This window comes from Protopterus annectens, chromosome 8.part0 (genome assembly GCF_019279795.1).
Source record: "Protopterus annectens isolate FY-2018-M chromosome 8.part0, PAN1.0, whole genome shotgun sequence".
NCBI lineage: Eukaryota > Metazoa > Chordata > Ceratodontiformes > Protopteridae > Protopterus > Protopterus annectens.
This window is the reverse complement of record NC_056741.1, coordinates 227,534,495-227,560,010: the sequence shown is the minus strand read 5'-3', so window position 1 is coordinate 227,560,010 and position 25,516 is coordinate 227,534,495. Positions and strand designations below refer to the sequence as shown.

Sequence of the window (25,516 nt, the reverse complement as noted above, 5' to 3'; positions counted from 1 at the left end):
ACTATTGCAAAACGGAGTCATCCAGCCAGTCCCAGCAGACCAGCAAGGATCCAGAACTTACTCAAGATTCTTTTTAGTACCATAGAAGACAGGGGACTGGAGATCTATTTTGGACCTCAGTAGACTCAACAAATATGTGGTAAAGATGAAGTTCCAGATGGTCATGCTTCAGTCCATACTCTCGTTCTTAGGGAGGGACAATTGGATGTGCTCTATAGATCTCCAAGATGCATACTACCATATCAAAATGACCGGGCCATCCAGGGATCATCTGCGCTTCAGGCTGGGAGCCAGTCACTTCCAGTTTTGGGCCCTGCCCTTTGGTCTCACTACAGTTCCCCAGAGTGTTCACCAAATGTATGGCAGTGGTCATGGCTTACTTGAGACATTTAGGAATCCAGGTGTTTCCTTACTTGGACTTTACCGCTCCCACCAGGCATCAACTTATTCGGGCAAGTGACACTGCTTTAGATCTGTGCTTCCAAGTGGGTATTACGATAAATTCAGAAATGTCTGCTTTATTGCCACCACAGCATACAGTCTTTATAGCAGCAGACTTAGACACGGTCAGCATGTCCCTGAAGCTCCCTCCAGAAAGAGTGCTTACCCTTCGACAACAAATTGTGGATCTCCTGTCAAGACAAAAAGCACCGGCATCACAGATTCTCAAATTGCTCGGCACTATGGCAGCAGCGATTATTGCAATACCCCTTGTGAGATATCACATGCGCATTCTTCAGTGGCTACTATTCACACAGTGGACATTTCAGGACTTACCAATGAATCACCCAGTTCTGATTACCAACTCTTGCAAGGACAATCTTCAGTGGTGGCTAATGTCCGAGATGGCGACTATGGGACATCCATTTGTCCTCCCAGCACCAGTTGCAACAGTGATCACGGACACCTCCCTGATTGGGTGGGGGGCATTATCAGGGATGGACAGCCCAAGGTACATGGCAGGCTCATGAGGCTCATTTGCACATAAACGTCCTGGAGATGAGAGCAGTTCTTTTAGTGTTGCAGTACTTTCAAGTCTCTCTTCCCCTAGGCACGATTGCAATCCAGTCAGACAATGTCTGTAGTCTGGTACATAAACAAACAAGGTGGAACCAAATCTTACCCTATGTCGAGAGGCTCTAAGATTATGAAAATGGGCAGAGTCCACCCAGCGCTTTCTGATAGCAATGCACATCCCAGAGAAATCCAACGTGATAGCGGGCAGACTCAGCAGAGCTATTCTGTTACCTCACAAGTGGTCTCTCAAGAACAAAACAGCGGGAATGATTTTCCGAAGATGGGGCCAGCCTTGCTGTGACATTTTTGCCACCTCCACAAACATCAAGTGGAACGACTACTTTGCCCTGATCACACAACAGGGATAACCCCTGAGGAATGCACTCATCCACTGTTGACCCCTGGGACTCCTTTATGCTTTCCCTCCATTTGCTCGGGTCTGTATTAGATAAACGAAAGTTTATCTTACCGAACGCTGACATTATCAAAAATCCCGGAACCCGAAACTGGAATTGTGAGATCGCAGTACAGTGAAGATTGGAATATTTGCCCTTTCCTCACTATAGTGCGATCTCATAGTTGGAATATATATTTAGTGGGGGTGTGGGGGGTGCAGCCCCCATAATTGCAGTTTTGAGTTCCGGGATTTTTGATAATCTCAGCATTTGGTAAGATAAAATTTTGTTTATCTAATATAGACCCCATTTCCCTGATTCCAAAAGTCTTACAGAAAGCCAGTTTTCTGGGCAGGACACTTATCTTAATAGCCCCATATTGGCCTCGTCAAATTTGGTTCCCCTTCCTCATCTACTGGAGGAGCCTTGGATCCTGGACCCAATGCTGGATCTGTTGACCCACTCATCAGGAGCTCTTCACCCTTCTCTCCAGTCCATCAAACTGACAGCTTGGCTGCTCCAATTCCCAGAATAGCCAGGTTCCAGAATTTATCAGAAGAGGCTTGACATATTCTCTTGTCATCACACAAATCTTCAACTAGGAAACTTTATCTCAGTAAGTGGAAAAGGTTTTCCATCTGGGCACAGCAAAATAAGATTGACCCTTTTCTGGCATCCATTTCAGATATTTTGGAATTTCTAATAAAACTATTCAAAGAAGGAGCTGCAGCAGCAACCATTCAAATTCAACTGGGTACTATTTCTAATTTTCATATAGGTGCATCTGAAAATGGTATTATGTCTAATAAGTTGGCTAAGGCTTTTTTGAAGGGTACAATGCACTTAAAACCACCGATCAGATCTCCTACTGCTCCATGGAACTTAAACCTAGTCCTGTCCAAGATTATTCTCCCACCCTTTGAACCTGCCTCTTCTTGTGAGCTGAAATATCTTACTTGGAAGACCATTTTCTTGGTGGCCATTACATCAGCACGCAGAATTTCGGAGTTGCAAGCCCTTTCTATTAAGCAGTCTTACTTAATATTTCACAAAGATAAGGTTTCCCTCAGAATTAATCCATTGTTCTTACCAAAAGTGTGTTCAGAATTCACAATCAGAAAATTGAATTACCTGTTTTCTTTCCCAATCACTCAAATCAGTTGGAATATATGCTTCAGAAACTTGACGTCCATAGACAACTTCGGTTCTATTTGGACAGGACAAAAGACCATAGAAGGGCTGATCAGCTGTTTGCCTCCTTCTTGGATTCTAAAAAAGGTGCACCGGTTTCCAAATCTACCTTGTCTAAATGAATCTCTGATTGTATATCCTTTATTTACCATGAAGTGAGCATTGCATTACATGACAAAGTCAAGGCTCATTCTACAAGAGTGGTTTCTACTTGTGTAGCCTTTTTGACCAGGCTACCTATTGATTCAATTTGTGCAGCTGCCACCTGGTCAAAGCCACAAACCTTTATATCTCTCTACAAAGTGGACAAGGCCTCTAGGGACAGAGCTTCATTTTGGTCTGCTATCCTTAAGCAGGTACTCCCATGAGCCACCCAAGATTGTGGTGCTGGGGAAAATACCCATCAGTAAGAATGAAGGCGAGATTGAGCAACTTCACATAAAAAAGTTATGTACTTACCATAATATTCCATGTGAGTTGTTCTTCTCACCTTCATTATTATGACCTCCCCGCCTACCCCCATCCAATGTCTGGAAGTTCAAGAGGTTCTATCTCAGTTTAGGTTCTCCTAAGGAGTTTCCTCTGTCAAGTGGTCTGTATGTTTTCTTTAAAATCTGGGGTAGGTTTTACGTTAGTTGGCAGCAAACAAGATATGGGGAATGTAGTGGTGCATTGTGGGATAGGGCTTTGACCTTGAGCTGTTAGAGACCTCAAGCTTTTCAAATTGGCCAACTCAGAGCCGAGGATCAGCTCCGAACCCATCAGTAATAATGAAGGCGAGAAGAACAACTCACATGGAACATTGTGGTAAGTATATAACTTCTTTTTTTCTTGGTGCTACAGCTTTCCTGCTTTAAAGGTTGCTTTTACACATTTATCAAGATGAAATTACATTCTTACATTCTTATATTATCTGAAAAAGTTTTGACCACTTGCAGTTGTGCTTTCAGTTCCACATCTCATGATCTATACAGTTTTAAATTATCCACCAAAAGAAGATGGGAAGTATTTGCACATTGTTGTTTTCTAGGAGATAAATTGCACTCATAATCTGTTAAGTAGATAGTTTAATGGCTTAAGGGCAAGACAAAAGAGCAACATTGACAAAGAGTCACCCTGGAATATCTGCCTTTGAATTTTTATACCCAGAATAATAATTTGTCCTTTATCATGGCTTAACTGCATCTGTACATTTTTATGCACTCTTTTATCCATAAATGTGGGATACTGTCAAATGCTTTTTTGTAGTCTATCCATGCCATACTTAGACACTTACAGTTCCCCATTATGATTTTGTATAACAACAAATGACCCTTTGTTCCATATGACTTTCTTTTGTTACCCTTTTGTTCTATTGCCATGACTTAGTTTTCTTCTAAATTACTATAAACTGTCAGCATCAATTCCAGTGTATAGTTTATACATTGTCGGTAGGCAAGTTATTGGCCTATAGTTTTTAGGATAGCTTGCAGGTTTGCTCTTAAGTAGGAGTATTATTTTTCTTGTTACTAACCAGGTTGGTGTCTATTTTTCATGGCTAAATCTTCATGTAAAGATGTTAATAGTTTTAACCAGAAGTTAGGTACTGCATTTGGACCTGGGTTTTCCAATTAAGAGCTTTTCTTAACTTTGTTTGAGTCTTTCTGGCTTACTTCATTTCATTTCATATCATATCCTGTACATATAAACTTCTTATTCTTTCTTTTACTTCTTCTATCCATTTAGGATCTTTGATGTGTTCCACAGGATCTTCATAGATATTTCTCCAAAACTTACCTATTTCTTCTTTTTTGGTGGGGTTTCAATTTCTTTTGCCCTGTTTCCAAGTTCTTTATAGAACATTTTAGGCCATCAATAAATTGCTTATTTTGTACTTTTCCTTTATATTTATCTACATATCTTCTAGCTTAATGAGTTGTGGGCAAAACAAAAGAGCAGCGGTGACAAAACAGTTACCCTGGAATATCCACCTTTGATTTTTTATACCTCGAATAATAATTTGTCCTTTATCATAGCTTAACTGCAAAGTGGTTTGCCACTATTTCATGGTTGCTATAATGTATTCATCCAATAAAGGGTGTATCTTGTAAATTTTAAGCACTCTTTTATCCATAAATGTGGGATACTGTCAAATGCTTTTTTGTAGTCTATCCATGCCATACTTAGACACTTACAGTTCTCCATTATGATTTTGTATAACAACAAATGACCCTTTGTTCCATATGACTTTCTTTTATTACCCTTTTGTTCTATTGCCATGACTTAGTTTTCTTCTAAATTACTATAAACTGTCAGCATCAATTCCAGTGTATAGTTTATACATTGTCGGAAGGCAAGTTATTGGCCTATAGTTTTTTAGGATAGCTTGCAGGTTTACTCTTAAGTAGGAGTATTATTTTTCCTGTTGGTAACCAGGTTGGTGTCTAGTTGTCATTGCTAAATCTTCATGTAAAGATGTTAATACTTTTAACCAGAAGTTAGGTACTGCATCTGGACCTGGGATTTCCATTTAGGAGCTTTTCTTAACTTTGTTTCAGTTTTTCTGGCTGTTACTTCATTCCATTTCATTTCCTGTACATATAAACTTCTTATTCTTTCTTTCACTTCTTCCATCCATTTAGGATCTTTGATATGTTCCACAGGATCTTCATAGATATTTCTCCAAAATGTATATATTTCTTCTTTTTTGGTGGTGTTTCAATTTCTTTTTCCCAGTTTCCCAGTTCTTTATAGAACTTTTTAGGCCATCAGTAATTGCTTATTTTGTACTTTTCCTTTATATATATATCTGCATATATTCTAAGTTTTTCTGCATGTGCTGATATTTTTAGTTCATTATTTGTAACAGTGAATGATAGACCCTGCTCTGTTCTGATATTGCACATTGCTTTTATCACATCTATCTTTCTGAGCATTGCTGTTGATCTGTTTCCTCTTCTATACTCTTCTAACAGTGACATTTCTTGTCTTAGTTGCTTTCTAGCTTACTCTATTCAATGCTTCCATGATGTCAGTTGATTTCTTCCCTTTCTTTCCCTTACTGCCTTTCTTTTTTGTGGTAAGAATTTGTTATTAATTTAGCTGCACATTAATATATCCTATTTACTTTAGTTATGTTGCATGAAATTCTACAAATAGTCCTAATTACTGTGTTGATTTATCAAATTTCTAAGTTTTGTTTTTTTTTTTTTACTTTCTGCAGTCTATTTCATTCATTGATCTTAATATGCCTTTCCAACTCTATTAAATCAAGCAACTCTTCTCTTAAATCATTTTCTTCTAAACTGAGGGCACATTCTTTGTTCTTCGTTTCCTGTAGGCATTGTATAGAAAGCTCCAAAGCATTTCCTTGTGCAACATTCTCTTCAATTTCATCCTATGTCTACTATTGATCTTTCATATGGGAACTCTCTGGCCTATCATGCCACAACACTAACTGCATCAAGAGTTGCCACAGTTATCTGTTCTTCCCCTGGTGTGCAACTCCATTTGAACTTTTGCACTGGTTTCCTATGGAAGGCTCCAAAGTATCTTCATATTGCAATTGATCAGGTATTTTCTGGTCCACTGGTTTCTCCTTAATTTGGGGATCCATTGCTCTATTCTGCTGTAATGTTATCAAAGTTAGATTTTCTACATTAAATCCTTCACTTTGCAGGTAATCCATAACCTCACTTTCTATTTCTTTAACTTTTCCCTTTCTAATCCTTTTTTTATACTTTTCCTCTTTGGTTTCTTATTTTTTGTATCATAAAATGTTCATATCCGGATGCCTTTGTCTGTATTTTTATTCAAATATCTTCAGTGCTGCTCTTTTTGTATTGATTAGTTTTGCTTTATCCTTTGTGTAAATATTGCACCGTATTGCATCTCTTTGTCTTTCCCCATGTCCATATTTCTTCTTTAGATGTCTCCTGGTCCTCATGTTATTCCTTACTTGGGGGACTTGTTCTATCATGCTGTGATATAACCTGTGTTAGACTTTCTACACTAAATCCTTCACTTCACAGGCATTCCATAACTTCAACTTCTCTTTTTTAACTTCTACTTTACTAATCTTCTGTTTTATATTCCCTCTTTGTGATCTTATTTTTGTATTATGAAATTTTTCATATATGGATGTCTTTCCCTGTATTTCTCTTCAGATATCTTTGGGGGTGTTTTTTGTATTAATTTGGCTTTCTCCTTTGCATAAATATTGCATCATATCAGATCTATCTTTCTTTTCCATGTCCATATTTATTTTTATACCTTTCAAAACCTCTTAATGTTGTTGTTTATATTTTCACACATCCTGAGTCACTTATTTTTCCAAATGGACCAAGGTTTCTTGGTCTATATAATATTTTTTCAGAAATGTGTTGTATTAATGAATAGAAATTTCCATTTGAAGCTTCTGACAGTTTTTCTTATGCAAGTATTTTTCTTTCCTCTTTTTTTTCTCTTAATCTTTTTGTATATGTCCTGCCTAGAAATTCTGGGCATCTTGTATAATAGTAACAATATATAATTTCTTTCTTATCCTCAATAATGGACTCTGTCATATTTATGGCTCTTTTTTGGCCTATCAATTTCTGTGATTTTTGTTGACTACTATTTCCTTCTTCAACAGGGGGCATCCTCACTCTGGGCTTGGCCTAACCCCATTGTAGGAATGTTTCTGTGTCTTGAGGATTCTACTCTGTAGTTTTTTCCAGTTCTGACACCAGTGTGCCTGTCTACTTCACTGACATAGAACACATCTCTTTTCATTGATTATAATCCTGAATTGCATATGAAAGTACACACCAAATGCACAATTCCCTGTTAATATTTTTCTGAGATCAAATAAACATTTGACATATATGCTATTTCCCATTAATGCAGAATTGACCATTTTCCTGAATGCAAATCTATACGCCCTCCACAGAAGACTTATTTCTTTCATTTCATTTTTCAAAAGCTCCCTTTGCATCATAACTACACAATTATCCCACATTTTATCCCTAGTAAAGACTTTTCATTCATTAAAAGATACACCCCCCCAATTTCACCACATCACCCAAGCCCTTACTTTTATCTTTATGCAAGGTCAGTCCCATTTCCTTTAAACATCCATTCAGACAAACCTATACTTTCCTCATCTATATTCTTTCTTAGAAACTACAAATATATCATCTGCATATATAAAAACTACTGGAATCCCCACCTCCCTTTTCATTGCATATGTAGCATCTCTCATTCTATAAGCTAGTTCATTACCAATGCAAACAATATTCCACTCATGATGTCCTTGTCTTATACCACACTTCATGCATATTTCTTTACTCAACCACCCATTCAGTAACACTCACATTCTAATATATTGATATGCTGACATACACATTGTACTAATTCTCTTGCCTCCTTTGTACTTCTCCATAACATTCCATAAAGTATTGCATCCTACTGCATTAAATGCCTTGCTATTATCATCTATCATAAGTTTTACATTCTCCCTTTTACTTACAATATTATCCACATGTCTCACAGCCGATAACACTTTTTGACATCCATTGCCTTTTATACAATATGCACTTTCTTCAATAATATCCATCAGCCTTCCTTCTCTTGTTCTCTGTATTATTTTCATACAAAATTTTTACTTACTGCGTTTCAATTTTTTATTTCATTCTTATCATCTTTCTTCCATATAAATTTTAATATTCCACTATATACCTCTTCATAAGCAAACCCTTCCTTCAACCATCCATTCAGTAAATTTACAAAACACTGTCTTTGTCAGATCATTAATTTCTCGTACATTCCATACCCTATACCATCTGGGCCTGATCATGAATCAGCATTTACTTTCCTAAGTGCTTCATCAAATTCACTAATAGTAATTTATTTTTCAAATTCTTTCTTGACTCATTCTTTTTATTAACTTTTCCTTCTCTCTTATTTTAATCTTATTTTAATTTTTACTTTTATACATATTTTCCACATGCTGTACTGCAATACTTATAATTTGCTCTTGTGTTCTTTTTATCTCACACTTTAGAGTTGTCATTTCTGTCACTATAGTAATATCATGCTTTACTAGTTTACTGAAATATGAAGATACCTCCTCTCTTCTCTCTTGTAAATATCTCTGCCTAAACAGTAATGCCTTATTTTTTCTCAATTCCATTTATATATTTCTTTTCCTATATCATAATACTCTTGCATTATTCTAATAAATTTCTGTTCATTTTCTCATACTTCACTTTCTTTTCCTTACTTACGTCATCCTGCTATTGAAAAAAATGACACTTTCAATACTTCTTTTTATATTCAATCCACCATTCAGACCAGTTTTCATAGAAGTCCTTCATGATTATATGATCCTTCCATAACTGCGATCATTCCGATGCTCCAGTTCCATCCCATAACGTCTCGTTTATTCTTTTTATTCCCTTTCCTATTTTAATATGCCCCTTTTCTTCCATCACCTCCATCCATATTAATATGTGTCTGAAAAAACTGTCACAACTGTATCACCATCTGCTACCTCAAAGCCTTCCGATAATACAAAATAATCTATTTCAGATCCAAATTCCTCCTTCTAAAAGTGCATTGACTTTAGTTCCACACATCTAATTTACCACATTTTATTACTTCCTATATTTTTTCATCTTTCACTTTCTTATTACATTTTCCCCTTAAATCACAATTGAAGTCCATGCAATTATAATTTTTATGTTAACCACTACATAGTCTAATATTTGATGAAACAGATTTTCTCTTTCCTTGCTAGTTATATATGCATATAATACTATAAATTTTATAAACATGTTCTCTACACCTCACATTCATAACAGTTAACCTTCCCATCCATACCAGCATTACATGTAGTATTTTCACTGTTTTTATGCAACACAGCTACAGTAAAATGACATTCACTTCCATATTATACTATATTTCTACCCTACATGTTGTTTGTTTTCAGTCTTTCTTCACTTGTCATTAGTCTTGCATCCTCTAGCAGAAAAACATTCATATCACATTTAGCACACCATTTCAGTATCTGGGTCTATATTAGATAATCAAAATCTACTTACCACGAATATGTATTCATCGACACTGGAACAGCAAAACACACTTCAGCAAACATCAAAAATTTTAGTAGGGTAAGTAATAACTTGTCCACCATAACACCACAGCACACATTGCACTAAATCAAACCCACCAAAGTGAGGGCATTGCTCCCCACACCCCCCTAACTATATATACCAACTCCAAGATCACACTACAGTAGGGAAAAGGGCAAAGTTGTGGTGCTGGCCAATTGCTTCCTTACCCTAATAAAATTTTATTTTTTTGTGAAAAATCTTTTTATTTCAGTTTCAGTTTTAACATTTAACAAGTTGTTGTTGTATCTTTCGGCTTTTCCTGGTTAGGGGTCGCCACAGCGGAACTCCGGTGCGCTAATGATTGGCAGTAGATTTTTACGTACCGAGTTGCCAGGTCTGATGCACAACCTTCAACGAAGGTACGCCCATTCACACATGTCTCCACGCAGAAGACGCTTTAGCTGAGAATCGAACAGGACAACATCGTACTGTGAGGAGACAACATTACCGCAGCACCACCACCACCATAGTTTAACATTTAACAAGTAAATAGTGGAAATAACATCTCCATAAGAGTGATGAAATAACAATAATGCACTAGAGAGCATGTATATCAAAACAACATCAAACTATTTACAAATATGCCATATGTCCAACATTAAGAGAAGGTTACTGGTATCAAGCTAGCGTATGATCAAAGAAGATGTTCCAAAATTCAATAAAGTGAGGGTGGAGTTTTTGGGAATAGCTTAGATATTTATGAGCAAGTAGGTGCTTAGTAGCTAGGTCTTTAAATCTATCCAAAGTAAGCAAGGTCCTATCTTTCCAGTTGAGTGTAATGTATTATATGAGTAATGAGAAAAGGGATATTAATACATGTGTCTGCAGTTTAGATAACCCAGCAGGAGGGATATGTAGGATAGCAAATTTCCAAGATAAAGTTGTTTTTTCATAGCCAATCTTTTCTAGTTGAACTCTTAATGAACACCAAAGTTTGTAGGAGCACTTACAGCTCCAGAAAATGTGAAAAAGATCAGCCTTGTGGTTGTCACAATAGGGACAAAAGGGGAAGGTTTAGGGATAGATTGTATTGAGTATAGTTGGAGTAACATAAGCATTATGGAATATCATGAGCTCTGTGCAATTTAGTTTTTTTAAGGGGAATAAGTTTTGAGGTTAGGTGGATAGCTTAGGAGATTTGGTTGTTAGAGATTGATGAATCTAGGTCATTCCAGTGTTTAGAAAAGATTACATCTTTTTGGATTTTAATTGAGAAAATAAGTCTGTAAGAACTGGATATCATTTTATTCTATAATGATTGGTGGTTCCATAGGGTTTTACAGGTTTTAATGTCATTGGTGTTTATGATTGTGTAGCTTTTGGGGAAGTTCATTTGAGTTCTCATTTTGGTAATGGATTTATTCTTGAGGGGAAGGATGTCAGAGATAGTAATCTTCTTCAGGAGGGGGTATTTATTTAAGTTAAGGGGAAGCCACCTCAAGCAGTAGACCCGTATCAAGTGACGTACCCCAGGGTTTGGTCTTGGGGCCTCTGTTATTTGGGATATACTTTTCTGATGTACAGGCCAAAGCATGTGGGCTATGGCTGACCAAATTTGCAGATGATTGCAAGTTGGGAGCTGTCATCAATTCCCCTAGTGACATGGACATCCTCCAAGAAGGTGTCACCCAAACAAATGACTGGTGCCAGAAACATGGCCTCAAGCTGAATACAAAACAATGCATCACCATCCCCTTTGTGGAGAGAGATGTCCCCACAAATTATCACATTAATAACAACATTCTAAGCATGCAGTCAGTTGTGAGGGATTTGGGCACCCAGATTGATAGCAGCCTGACTTTTGACCACCATGTTGCTTCCATTGTACGGAAAGCTTTCTACATGGCCCACCTCATAAATAAGGGTATCTCATCCAGGGACAAGGAGGTCACAACATCCTTGTATTCTTCCCTTATAAGGCCCATTATTGAGTACAATGCCCCATTCAGCATGTACCTTGCAAAGCACATGCAGCAGCTAGAGAGACCACTGAGGTTCCTCACCAGGAGACCCCAGGTCCTCAAAAATCTACCATACACAGATAGGCTAAAAGCCCTATGCCTCTACTCTGTTTCATACAGACTCCTCAGAAGTGACCTCTGTCTGGCATACAAGGCGATCTCGGACCCCGCCTTGATGGGACTGCTGCATATCCGCAAGTCAAGCTTCACTCGAGTAACCTGCACATGCGGACACAACCTGGTCTGTGACATCAATAGGACTTGCTGGCAGGACAGATTTATGTCTCAGAGACTCCCCCATCTATGGTATAAACTCCCTCTCTATGTCAAGCAGAGTACCTCTTTACCCCTTTTTAAGCACAATCTGGATAACTGGATGGGAAATAGAAAATACATTCCTGGGATTCCACCCATGTCCCTGCTGGACTGGGGGCATCGGTTGCTGATTTGCTTATGCATGGGCTAAACTCTTGGCTAGGCTTATAAGGGCCTCAGGGCCAATAGCCTAGTAACTTCCTATGATCCTATGATCCTATGATGAATCATCTTATTATTCATTTTAAGATTTAGGTTAGAGTGAATAGGTTGTAGAGTAGTAAATGCATTATTTAAGTTAAATGATTTGAAGAGCTTTTGTAAGGTGGTTATTTTGTGTTTTATGGCTGCATGTAGTTTGATATTTTTTAAGTTTTCAGTGTTAAGGAAGGGAAGGGCCTTGGGATTGAAGTGAAACACTCTGATATAGTTGTGTAGGAGTTTTACCTACGTCGGTGCCCATTGATGTAATATTGGGGAATAGTCAGATACTATTATTATTCTGTTACAGTTGATGATGTAATACAATTTAAAATCAGGTAGCCCTAAGACTCCATTGTTTTGGGGATAAATCAGGTTTTTGTAGCTGATTCTGATTGACTTGAGGTCCCAGATAAATATGGAAATGGTGGAATGAAGGGATTAAAGAATTTATTGTTGATATATATGTTGGAGGCATTGAAGATGTATAAAAACCTGGATAATAGATTCATTTTGATTGTGGCAATTTTAGCCGGAAATGAAAGTTGAAGTTTTGTCTATCTTTTGAGGTCTTGTTGTATGTTAGACCAGGTTTTTGTAATATTGCTGAAATAGTTTTTCGGGTCTTGGTGGAATGTTATTCCTAGATATTGCAGAGAGTGACTACTTCCGATTCAGATGATAAGGGATAAGAGGGTAACTGACATAAAGGGCTAGCAGGAAAGATAGTTGTTTTCCTTAAATTCAATTTATAGTTTGAGAATGTCGAGTAGTGGTTAGTAGAGGTTAGTAGTTTCTGAAGATCTGAATTGGATAGAGAATAATATAGATTTAGATTGTCTGCAAAAGCTGATAGAGTGACCTTGGTGTTAATGAGAGTAGGAATATGATGGAAAGTTTTCTGGGAGATGAAGAGGAATAGTGGTTTGATGTATAGGTTAAATAAGTAGGAGGACATAGGGCAGCCTTGTCTGGCACCACTCTTAATGTCAATATGGGAGGATAGATTTTGTTAATTTGTAGTGTAGTGTGAGCCTTAGAATAAAGGGTTTTGATAGCTTGTATAAATTCTGAGGGAATGTACCCTAATAAAATTTTAGATGTTCGCTGAGGTGTATTTCATTGTTCCTGTGTTGATGAATATGTGCTTGAGGTAAGTAGTTTTCGATTATCTAATATAGACTACAGTATCCTGCCTTTCTTGCACTGTTAATAATAATGTTCACATTTACAGAAAATATCTAAAATTGGTGCTTTTCCTTCTTTTTAAGTTTAGGGGAAATATTTTTATACTTTTAATTTGTTATTCTTGTTCTTTACCAGTTGAATATCTTTTCCCTGGGTTTATGTACAAATAATCCTGGATTCATGGAATCAGATTTTTCACTGGCTAGAACTTCTAAAAGATATTAGTTTCAGTTCCTTCTCCTGACATTTCTTCCAGCATGCATTCTCTCTCATTTTCCTCTCCATATTTTTTTATCTTCTACAATTTCTTCTTCTACTTGTTCACACTCTCCTCCAGCCTATTGTTGCCCTTCCTTCCATATGTTTCCGTCCCTTTCTCTTTCTTTTTTATTATTTATTGCTTTCTCTTGAAAATCCATCCAAAGTTCCTCTTTACTGTATCACAAATACGGTGGTAGTCAGTAGTGTGCATCACAGACATCCTTGCCTGGCCTTTCATGGTGATGACTTGTCTATCTCCTACCTGATACCCACTGGAAAAATAAGGAGTAGATCTATCTAATCTATGTGATATTACTTCATTTTGTGCCTCAAAAATAACTGACTCCTCATATCCTGTCAGAGTTAATCTACCAGCTAAACGTTCAAAGGCCTCAAACATATCACTATGAGTACTCACTACACCTGACAGATTATTAATCCTTATATCAAAAAACACAATGGAATCCACAGCAAAACTCAAGATAAATTAAAAAAAAAGAAGTGCTATTCTGTAGATGTAAGATAAAAATCTCTCAATGAATCAATAGACCTTGACCAAATAAAAAATAAGTCATTAAAATAAATCACTGTTAATCCATTTTTTGTTAATATTTTGTTTCATGGATATTTTCTTGATAATTTCATCCATTATTCCAGAGTTCCTCAATTAGACTTGTTTACTTCAATTTAAAACAGACAGCTGACTCTATTCTACTTGCAAATAAACCTTCTTAGGAACTTGGAAGTCAAGTTTCTATATGCTTTTCCTCCTTGTTCTCTAACTCATAAGGTACACCAAGACAATGTTGGTTCTCTCTTCTGAATGAATTGGCCAGGGATTATTTCAACCCCACAGTACAGAGGGATAAAGCTCTTAATGGTCTCCACATGACCTGTGTTTGAGTAGTGGCATGGCTGCTGTGAGTAGTGGATGGGACGGATAGTTGAGAGCAGCTGACACCAACTTGCCCATCCTAGGGGGTAGAAGGATGATTAAGCTGTCAGAAACAACATTAAGAGCCAGACAAGTTCCACATTAAGCAGTATAGCATTTGGATGAGAAGTTGCACATGAGCAAAAGCACTCATGGACCTCCCCATGTAGCAGTTGTGGATCTCAAAAGGCTGTTGTAAGGTGGGAGGGGTAAATCCACACTCCCCGGCAGCAATGTGATGCTGCAACAGTATCCTATATCTCCTCAAGGGTCTCAGACACTGGTCAGGTTGAATTCGGGGGAGGCTAAGATGGATCTATTAGAACTGGTGAGCAAGGAGAGGAGCTGATAGCATCTGATGGTCAGCTGCAGGGAAGAGGATTAAAAACAAGGAGTTGGTTAGGGGTTGTTACCAGACTTTTCCACTCTTAGTGAATCTCATCACTCATGAAAAGGGGTCTCTGATACATGACAACTTAGAGATCCTGAAGATCACATTTTGGATAATAGGATTTTAATTCCTTTCAGACACCAGTTTCTCAAGACATGCTGCAGATTTTAAGAGTAGCTAGGAAACCTAACATCAGAACATCTTATATATCAATGTGTACAGTTTTCTGTCTAGTATCAGGATTGAGGGTAGGACCACAGTAAAGCACATGCACCCCTGGTCCTTCAATACCTCTTTACATTGCTTAAGACTGGATTATCCTAAGCACCTTTTAAGATACATCTTTCATCTATTTCATCTTTTTTAACACTGGCTCAAGGATTCAGAAAAAACCTCACTGCTTGTGTAAATTGTCTACTGCAAGTAAGCCAACTGACATGATGGTGAAAAAAAGTGATTCAAAGACAGCTATGACCACAAAGAGAAATACCTTATTATTGGCTCATTAGCATATCTCTGAATCCCCCTTGTTTAACAGTAATGCTGTCTGATCTGTGATGTCCTTAATGGTGGTCCATGCATTACGTTTGCAAGGGCACACACCTACACTCATACACATGCGTGCGCACACACAGACACACACACACACACACACACACACACACACACACACACACACACACACACACACACACTCTCTCTCTCTCTCTCTCTCACTTGGGGTCACTCATCGTTGCTCCTACCTATAATCATACATGCAGCCACACACATATCCACAGGCACACACACTCCCTACCACTGCCTGTCATCTAAACATGATCTCAACCATCAAAAGTAATGAATGAATGTAACTTTTGGTCAAGACCATTAACTCAGACTGCCAAGATGACTTACGTTGCTGACTAATTCTCTGAATTGCTTGGCTGTGTAAATGCATTACTAGTGACATTTCCAGAGGAGAGCAGCTTGATAATTAGCATAGTCATCTCCCACAGAATGCCTCATTAGCATTTGCAGTGGGCCACAAAGACAGCCCACTGTGATGCTGCACCTCTTCGTGATAGAACACTATGGAATAGCTGTCTCTGTTATGGAAATGGTTATTCTCCAATAGTAAAAAGGGCTTATCGCTGATAGTAACCTTTCTGAATCCCAGCAATATTTCACTCCACATCCACATCAGACTTCAGGCTAATTGAAACGTTCCCCCTCACTAATGTCTTTAAAAATATTTTTTAATCTCATATAACAGAACACATTAAGTAGTGTAGCTATTGTCTGACTCACAACATGATTTTTGGGATGGTCACACTGTCACTGCAATACTTAATACTCGATACAATCTTCACAAATATAGAAAATGTTGATCTTATAAGAGGTCTTTTTATAGCCCTTAAAGAAGCACTTGCTTGTGCAAACATAAAGTGTTTATTTACATAGTTGGCATTTCATGCTATTTCAGATGATCTATTTCTAGTCCAGGTGTTATCACTTCGGTATTCATCAAGGGTCTGTACTAGGGTTCTAACACTTCATAAATGATTTCACTTGCATACCCTTTCCATTCCTTATAAACTGATGATATCTTCATATGTAGACCTGCCCCATTTCTGCAGAAAACACAAGAACAAATACAGATTTCAATCTCCTTTGGAACTGGATCAAAAGCAACCTACTTTCCATTAATGGTTTACATGCTTTTGGAGACCAAGTAAACTAAAATCATCTGCTAAAAATCATCTTACAAGACTCAGCTAGAAATTGTCCACAAAAGTCATACATAATAATATTTGAGACAATGGCTAGACTGGTTAGCTCCATCTCTGTCCTTTAAAGAGCACATTCAAACCATAATTAATCAGATTACATCACAACTAAAACTGTACACCTCAGCATCCAATAGGTTTCTTCTGACACCAGGAGATCAATATTAAAGAAAGCACTTACCTCTAATTTTGAATATGCCCTAGCATTTATAATACTCAAATGTAGTCCCAACCCTCAACTGATTCAAACAACAATTAAAAAAAAAATCAGCAGATTCTCAATGTAGTCCAAATGAAAGAGCAGCTATTTGCTTGTTACAGATGGGTAATATTTATTCTTGGATTCTTTTTTATAGATTTTAGAACTCTTGCAGGTATAGTTCTTCCATATTTATTATAACTACATAACAATTATTGCCCATCTCTGAGGTATAAACTGAGCATTACAACCTCTCTGTACAATGTCAGGACCAACAATAATTACAAATTCATACATTTACTAAATCAGTGAGAGAGAAAAGCCTCAGTAAAATGATTTCTATCAGCTGGAAGCATGTAACCATTGACATTATTGGTGCTGTAAAATGTCCTACTTACAAAAGTTAACAAATTGTTTTAATAACCTCATACTCCTGTACATGCTTTAAGCGCCACATATAAACTCCTCTATCAATAACCATGCTTAGTCTTATATTATTTCTACCTCTCTTCTATCCAAACATAGCATTGACTCCCCTGAACCTTACTCATCCTCTTCTATCTGAAGGCGTCTTCTCGCAACCCCTTCCTCTCCTTTACCTTCCTTACTTTACCCATCTCTTTTCTCTCCTAAACAGTTGTTGTTGTTGTTATGTCTTTCGGCTTATCCCGGTTAGGGGTCACCACAGCGGAACTCCGGTCCGCTAATGTTTGGTAGTGGATTTTTATGTGCTGAGTTACCAGCCCTGATGCACAACCTTCAACGAAGGCGCACCCATTCACGCATGCCTCCACACAGAAGACGTTCTAGCTGAGAATCGAACGTGACAACATCTTGCTGTGAGGTGACAAAGAGTGTTTCTTATTAAAAGCTTTTTTTCCATTCATTCACTGATGACTCTTGAACTTTACTAACTGTATGCTTTTATCACCATTTTGTTTCAGTTTTTGTAAAATGTCCATATTATTCATCCACATTACATGTGTTTTGTAGGCAACATTTTGTTTCAAATTTTTCTAATATTCTTATTTTACCCATATATATATATATATATATATATATATATATATATATATATATATATTCACATTTTTATTTAACTGTTTCCTGCTTTTGCCTGGGTTATGACTGGAAAAGGCATGAGGACCTGATCACTTACCTTGTTAATAAGTCAAACAAACAAACAAATAAACAGAGTATCTGTACATAAAATATTTCTAATATTCTTAACTTAACTTGGGGAGAACTGGATAACAGCACATATCTCCAAGTTCATAGAAGATACTCTAAGACCAGTGGTAAACCAATTTCCTACCATTCTAAAAGATACCTATGATCTCCTTGATAATATAAAAATAGTTCAGTTAGATCATAAGCAACAGAACATATTTATTACGCTAGATGTGAGAAATTTATTCACATCAATACCGAATGAAACAGGTATGGAATACATAAGACAATTTTTGGCCAGAGAAACCACCTTTACCAATGACAGGATTATTTTGCTATGTCAACTCTTGGACCTTGTGCTATCCAATAACGCATTTATGTTTGGCGATAAGTATTATCTACAGAAGTGGGGGGTGGCCATGGGCACCAATTTGGTAGTTTTGTGGTGGGAGAAACTATTCTTATTCAATAATGAGAAATTTAAACATGTAAAATTCTACAGGTGGTTTGTAGATGACATTTTAATTGTTTGGAAAGGTACCCTGGAACTTTTTGAGTCTTTCTTGAATTATCTGGAAATGACCACCACATTTTTAAGGTTTACCAAGGAGACTTCCCTTACACACATTAATTTTCTTGATGTAACTCTCAGTTTTACCCCAGCAGGTAACATCATTTCTACATTGTATAGGAAATCGACTTGGAAAAATTCGATATTAACATTTGATAGCATGCACCCAAGGCATGTTTTTCAAGGCATAGTGAAAAGCCAATTTGTGCGGATACTTAAATTATGCAGCAGAGTTGAAGATTTAACTAAGGAAGTTTTTTCTTTAGAAAGATTATTTATCAACAGGGGATATGACCCGACGATGGTTCATAAAATCAAACAGGAGACATTGGGGGGGGAGGGTACCCACAGAGCCAATTGACTTGGAAGTAGGGCATATAAAGTCTTATTACAACAATTACAGAAGTGAATATTCGGCTAGAAGTTTTGTCAGATACATCACCACGTACACTAGTGATATAAGGAATATACAACAAGTTATTTATCACAATTGGCACATATTAATCACTGATACTAAAACTAGAGACATTGTAGGCAGGAATCCCACATTTCTTTATAAAAATAGCAAAAATCTCAAAAGAATTCTATGTGGTGATCATTGCCCTACACTGAATAAGGAAGTAAATACAATCAGTAATCTTCATCTTAAACAACAAGGCACGTTTCCTTGTCATGGTTGTAATAGATGTAAATATATAACTAAAGAACAATTATTTACTCATCCCCATATGAACTATACTTTCAAACCACACTTCCATGCCAATTGTAACACTCGCAATGTGATATATCTTGCCACCTGTAATAAATGCCAGGCATTTTATGTAGGGTTAACCAAAAGGAAGCTCCAAGAACGCATATACAACCATTTGTATGATATACGCAAGGCTGTAGAAACTAATGCCTTAGCGAAACATACTATAGAATTTCCATCTCACTCTTTCTGTTTTAGAGTTTTGCAGATAGTGATCCATAATAGTAGGGATGGTGATACAGAGAATATCCTGGCTCTCACGGAACTGAATTGGATTTTAAAATTAGGAGCACACATAGCACCAGGTATAAACCATTCTCTTTCCATTAAGCCAGTATTATTATCACAATAATCTTACACTTGTTCACACATATGTACATTCCATTTGATATATATTCACACCACATACTTATTGACATACTTTTTCATTTCATTTTTTTTTACATCATTCTTACATCACTTTTATTTTTATTTCATATTTCTTATTCTTCATTTTCATCATGTATTTATCAATGAATTCATGTAGATTGATTTTGTTACATCTTTCAAGTTTTGATCAGTCAAGCACGTGTCTGATTGGTCAGTGCTTGAGACATAATATAATGATTTATACACATACATTGCTCTATATGTATCTCTGTTTTTGAAATAAGCCTCACATATACATATCTACATCTGTTATATACACATGAACACATTGATGTTTATAAATGATGACGATTTATTGGGTTTTTTACGCAATGAATTTTATATTGAAGTAATTTAACTACAATTCATCAGCTGATCATTTATATTGTTTTTATTAATATTGCCATCAGGCAACGCATTATACAGTTAGCATTTGCTATATAGATACTTTCTTTACGTCTGGTTTTCTGTAAACATAGACATGCCGTTGTGTTTAGTTAGCTATAGTAACATTATAAAATAGGCGAGTATATATCTAATGATTCTTCAAGTTGAGCAAATGTTTTGGATTGTTTGTGTTTTTAACGTAAATAGTGTCATGTTTCAACAAGATTCATATATTTTGTCATAAATGTACACATCTCAATGCTGCTTATAATTGATCATGTTTTGTATTAGATTTTTTATGCTGAAGTAAGCAACACCAATGAAATATCTAATGACAACATCAATTAATATTGCTACTATGAAGTGTAAGATCTAGAGTATATTTACTATTCGTTCATGCGCTTTATTTATGTTTGACATTTTAGTCTGACTAACATCACAAAATGACCTTATATATGGCTTTACACCAAACCAAAAGGGGTCATTTATATATTATGCCGAATGGGTTTTCCATTCGATATTTGATATAGTTTTAGTTGGTGTATAACTATGCGTTAGAATTATAAGTAATCCACAGTTATTTTATCTATAGAGAAGTTATTTACTGCTTCACAGAACAAACATTGAGTCAATTAGCGCAATTGTTTAGCGCCAATTTTAAAACACAGTTCCTGTTGTTTCAATTAACTTAGTAAGTTTTTCCCGCGCTCCAGCGGATATATATATATGTAACAGTTGTTTTAAATTGACATCTGATGAAGCGTGGATTCACCACGCGAAAGCGCTTATTCTGTGTGTTTTAATAAAGAATCTTTTTGGATCTTCCGTGAGTTTCAAGAGTTTTTTGACCGGACATCAGTGACTCATTTAATACTTAGCTACCTGCTCTCCTTGTGTTTGGTGCCTCACTGCATTACCTACATTCTTAACTTAATATTCAAGTTTAATTTCCTAATGTATAACCACATGTTTATCATATAATAGTAAACTGGTCTTCTAGGGATTATTGTTTCAAAACTGATACCATTATTTCTGTTGCACTGTAGGTTCTGCATTATGTGAAAAACATCCATTTTACAACCAAGACAGGGGATGAGGTATTTTTTGATGGAAATGGAGATGCAGTGGCAGCATATAACATCATTAATTTACAGATTTTTTCAGACCATCTGTACAAGCTGGAAAAGGTGGGAAGAATAGACCCGTGGGCAAGTCAAGGAAAAGAAATTGTTATTGATGTGAATGCAGTCATTTGGAATGAGCATTACACTCAGGTTAGGCCTACGTCTTTGTATTATTTGTAAATGACCAAATATGAATTAGTATAGATGGTGTTTTCATTGTTGATTCACATTACAAAACATACTGTTTAGTATTACTGAGAGCAGACCTGTCAAGTGTATGTTTTTTGGAGGAACATTGCAATTATCAGACCTGATTTAATACTCCCTGCACTGGATATACCTATTTATGGAGTTCTGTTCTTATTTTTAGGCTTGATATACCCCTTCACCCAATTTTCTGAAACCCCCTCATTACATGTGAGTTTTGAAGCTGTTTAGTACACAGAAAATCACACTACATAACCAACGTATTAGAGCTAATAATACTTTAAAGAAAGAGGGCAGACATCTTATATCTCATTTTTTCAGAAGCAAAATTAAATGACCTTGTGTGATAGAATTTTGCAATATAGTTCATTAAAGTCTACACATTGTATACTGCCTCTGATAACGTGCTTATATTTTTTTTCTATAACCTTGTCACTCTTTATTTTTGAAACATGTTTCTGAATAGTATCCTACTAGAGGTAGGAGGAGCTGTGAACTATTTGGTATTCAATTTTATGCTAATTAGATGTCCATATTTTTAGTTGCATGTCCATACTTTTCAGGGGCCTTGGTACCTATTTTCAATATCTGCATGTTGAAAAGCATGCTGGTGAAACAGGTGATTTGTCTCTGTAATAAAAGGATCCATACACAGTGGCCTGAATGGCAAAATTAGTTAAAGTGTTAGACTCCCTAATAAGTGCAAAAAACTGGCAAATATATATTCAAGCCATAAATGAATGAATGCATAATAACTAAAACAAAGCATGAATTGCTTGCTGTTATAACTAATGCAAGTCCGCACTTCTGATACCCTGTTTTGTTCTTAGCTAGTTGCTGTCATTTGTGTCATTCTTTGCATCTACATTCACCATCCTTAGGAGAGTCACTTTCCAGAGTGGCTTCATCTCCTCCATTTACTCACCTTTTTTTGCACATGTGCACTACATTGCCTAAAGTTATCATTTTTATTGTATGGTTCGCTGTCTACAAACTGCACTCCATACCTTGCATTTGGAAATGGATAATCTTTACATCTATGTCTTACATCCTGCTTTTGCTTCCATCTTTACTCCTTATCCTGAAAGGTTTCTGCTTGCAGGTCATTCTACTTATATTTTGGTTTACATTCTTAGTTTTCTGCCTCTGTCTTTTACCTGTCCTATTTATTAGCCAGTTTTACAGCCAGTAAGTCTTTGTAATTATCCTCTTTACATTCTTGGCTCTTTGTAATCTAATCATGTTTCATCCTGCATACATTACTCTTATTTTTCTGATATTTACAACATTATACAGGTGTTAGAACTTCCACAGGTATAACTCCTTTGTACTTATTGTAGCTTTCATGGCTGATTTGATTACTTTAATCTTGTCTGCCAGTCACTACATTTATATAGATTGTTGTAGAGCCTGACTGTTCATGACAACAAAGACATTAGCACAGTAGGCCTGAATGATAATGACTGTTTCTTTTAACTTACTACAGACTCATGTTCCTTAGTTCCATAATCTGTCTATGAAGGTTTGCCTCTGCTGCCTGAATCCCCTGTTTGCAGTATGTGGACTAAGAGTTTTGCTGTTGCTAGCTGGCCTGTCATTGATCAATCTAGGTTTTTTTCCTCAAATAAATATGATCTTGCAACGCATGGAATTTTCAAAATTTTCTGTAATATCACAATTCCAAAAAGATTGATTTGTTCAGCCCCATGTTAATAAAGAGAAAAAAACATAAGTTTGTGTTTACAGGCCTTTGTTATCAATGTGATACATTTACTCTTAAAAATCATATCCAGATTTCCATAGCTTTGCTTCCAATAAGCAAGTGTTTTTTTCTTTTTTTTAATTTCCTGGCTACAGTCACTATCTGCAGAAACATTTGAGTCCAGGAAAATAAGGTTGTCACTGCCTGCATTTCTTTCCCATCTGTAAATAATTGACATTGATGTGAATACAGTTGTGCTGATGTTATGCACCAAGCCTCTTTTTCACTTTAACTTTCATCAACTCTTTTTTTGTGGTACATCATACTTTAGCCAATACTGACCATGGCTTCATAAGTAAAATAGCCATAATGAGTTCAACAAGTGGAGATATGCGTTGCTTAATTTTTTTTAAGAAGAAACATCTTTATTAAATTATTATGCATGACATAGGCAATCTTACATTTATATAAATGAAAATAAACCAAAATACCTATGTAAACACTTCCAAGCAAAGATCCTAAATCTAGACTTTTTGCATATTTGGGAGACATACATATATCCCCTCCCCATTGTTTCTTTGTGAATTGCTTATCCAATTTCTCTTCCCAATTCTTTCTAACCTTCTCTGATTGATTCTTATTGTCATCATGCAATATTCTATATTCTCTGCTAATTATTCCTTTCTTAACAGCAACTTCTTTTCTAGAGTCTACCAAAACCTCTGCTGGTGCTGGTCTTTTATTTAGGACCCCCCCCCCATTTCTTTCTCTTTGCCTATATTCTGATATCAATCTGTGATAGGGAACATAATCTCTAACCTGCAGTCCACCTTTCTGTCTGTAGTTATTTGCTGCCAATACCTTGGTTCCAACCTTCATCAACTCTTAAACTGTTCCTCATTTTTATTCATCATGGTATTATCATCTACATGAGCCATGGTGGTGCAGCGGTCGCGTTGTCGCCTCACAGCAAGAGGTTCTCCCATTCGATTCTTGGCTGGAGCTTCTTCTGTGTGGAGTTTGCATGTCCTCCCCGTGATCGAGTGGCATTCGAAAGACATGCGTGAATGGGCGTGCCTTCGTTGAAGGTTGGGTGCCGGGCTGGCACCTTGGCACTGTAAAAACCTACTGCCAATCATTAGCGGACTGGAGTTCTGCTGTGGCGACCCCTAACTGGGAAAAGCCGAAAGAAAAACAACAACAATAACAACATGGTATTATCATCTACATATTTAAGGCTGTTAGTTCTTGTCCTGCCAGTTTTGACTCCAGCATCTTATTCATTTAACCCTTAATTTCACATTATATGTTCAGTGTATATATTACAATAAGCAAGGTTTTGGGGTTTAGCCTTGTTGTAGTTTTTTCTCAACCTTGAACCAGTCAGTTATTTCATATTCAGTTCTATCTTTTGGTTCTGTCCAGAGACTCTTTTTGAGGCAAATAAGGTGAACTATTATCCACATTTGTCAAAGAACTTGCCACAGTTTGTTATGGTCCACACAGTCAAATGCTTTAGTGTAGTCAACAAAGCAAAAGTAAATATTTTCTCTGGAACTCTTCTGCTTTTGCTATCATGTAATAGATACTAGAACTTTGATCTCCAGTGCTTCTGGCCCTCCTAAAAGCAACATGCACAGCTGGCAGTCTTCAGTCTATATGTTCTTGTAGTCTAGCTTGCAGTATCACGAGAATTACCTTGCTAAGAAGTAAAACAAATCCAGTTGTTGACAATTTGAGCACTCATTAACAATGCCCTTTTATTAGGAATAGAACATAAGCTGACCTTTTCCATTCCAATAGCCCCTGTTGTGTTTTCCAAATTTGCCTTCAAATGCCAAACAATGCAATAACAACATAATTTTAGATGATTTAAACAAGTTTGCTGGAATTCTAGAAATCATTTCTGGTAGTCTTGCTATTTAGGAAGGATCTTTAGTGTCCATTTAACTTCACTTTCTAATATCCTGTTCTCAAGACCAGATAACATACCATCATATGTGTCAGTGGTGTTAGGATCCCTTGGTACTTCTTATACAATTGTTGTATATATTCCTGCTACATTTTCTTTAATATCTTCTGCTTCTGTTGGGTTAATGTCGTCAATCCACTTGAAGAGATTTCTTGCCTTCCCCATTTTATTGTCTTATTTTATTTTTCACTGCTCGTTTAAATATGCCTCCTTGTTATTCTCAGAAGTTCTGAATTTATTTTGGCATATTTCTTTCCTACTTCCATTGCCTT

General features: G+C 36.5%; 1 protein-coding gene across 1 annotated transcript in view; it reads left to right on the top strand.

Annotated features, from left to right (window-relative positions):
* The first annotated feature begins 509 nt into the window (after positions 1 to 509).
* LOC122808196 (vomeronasal type-2 receptor 116-like) overlaps positions 510 to 25,516 on the top strand; it is a 68,536-nt gene continuing 43,529 nt past the window's right edge. Inside the window, exons 1-2 of the mRNA XM_044079163.1 lie at positions 510 to 713; positions 21,286 to 21,513. Coding sequence (XP_043935098.1) covers positions 510 to 713; positions 21,286 to 21,513 — 432 coding nt within the window. The remainder of the gene's footprint in view (positions 714 to 21,285; positions 21,514 to 25,516) is intronic.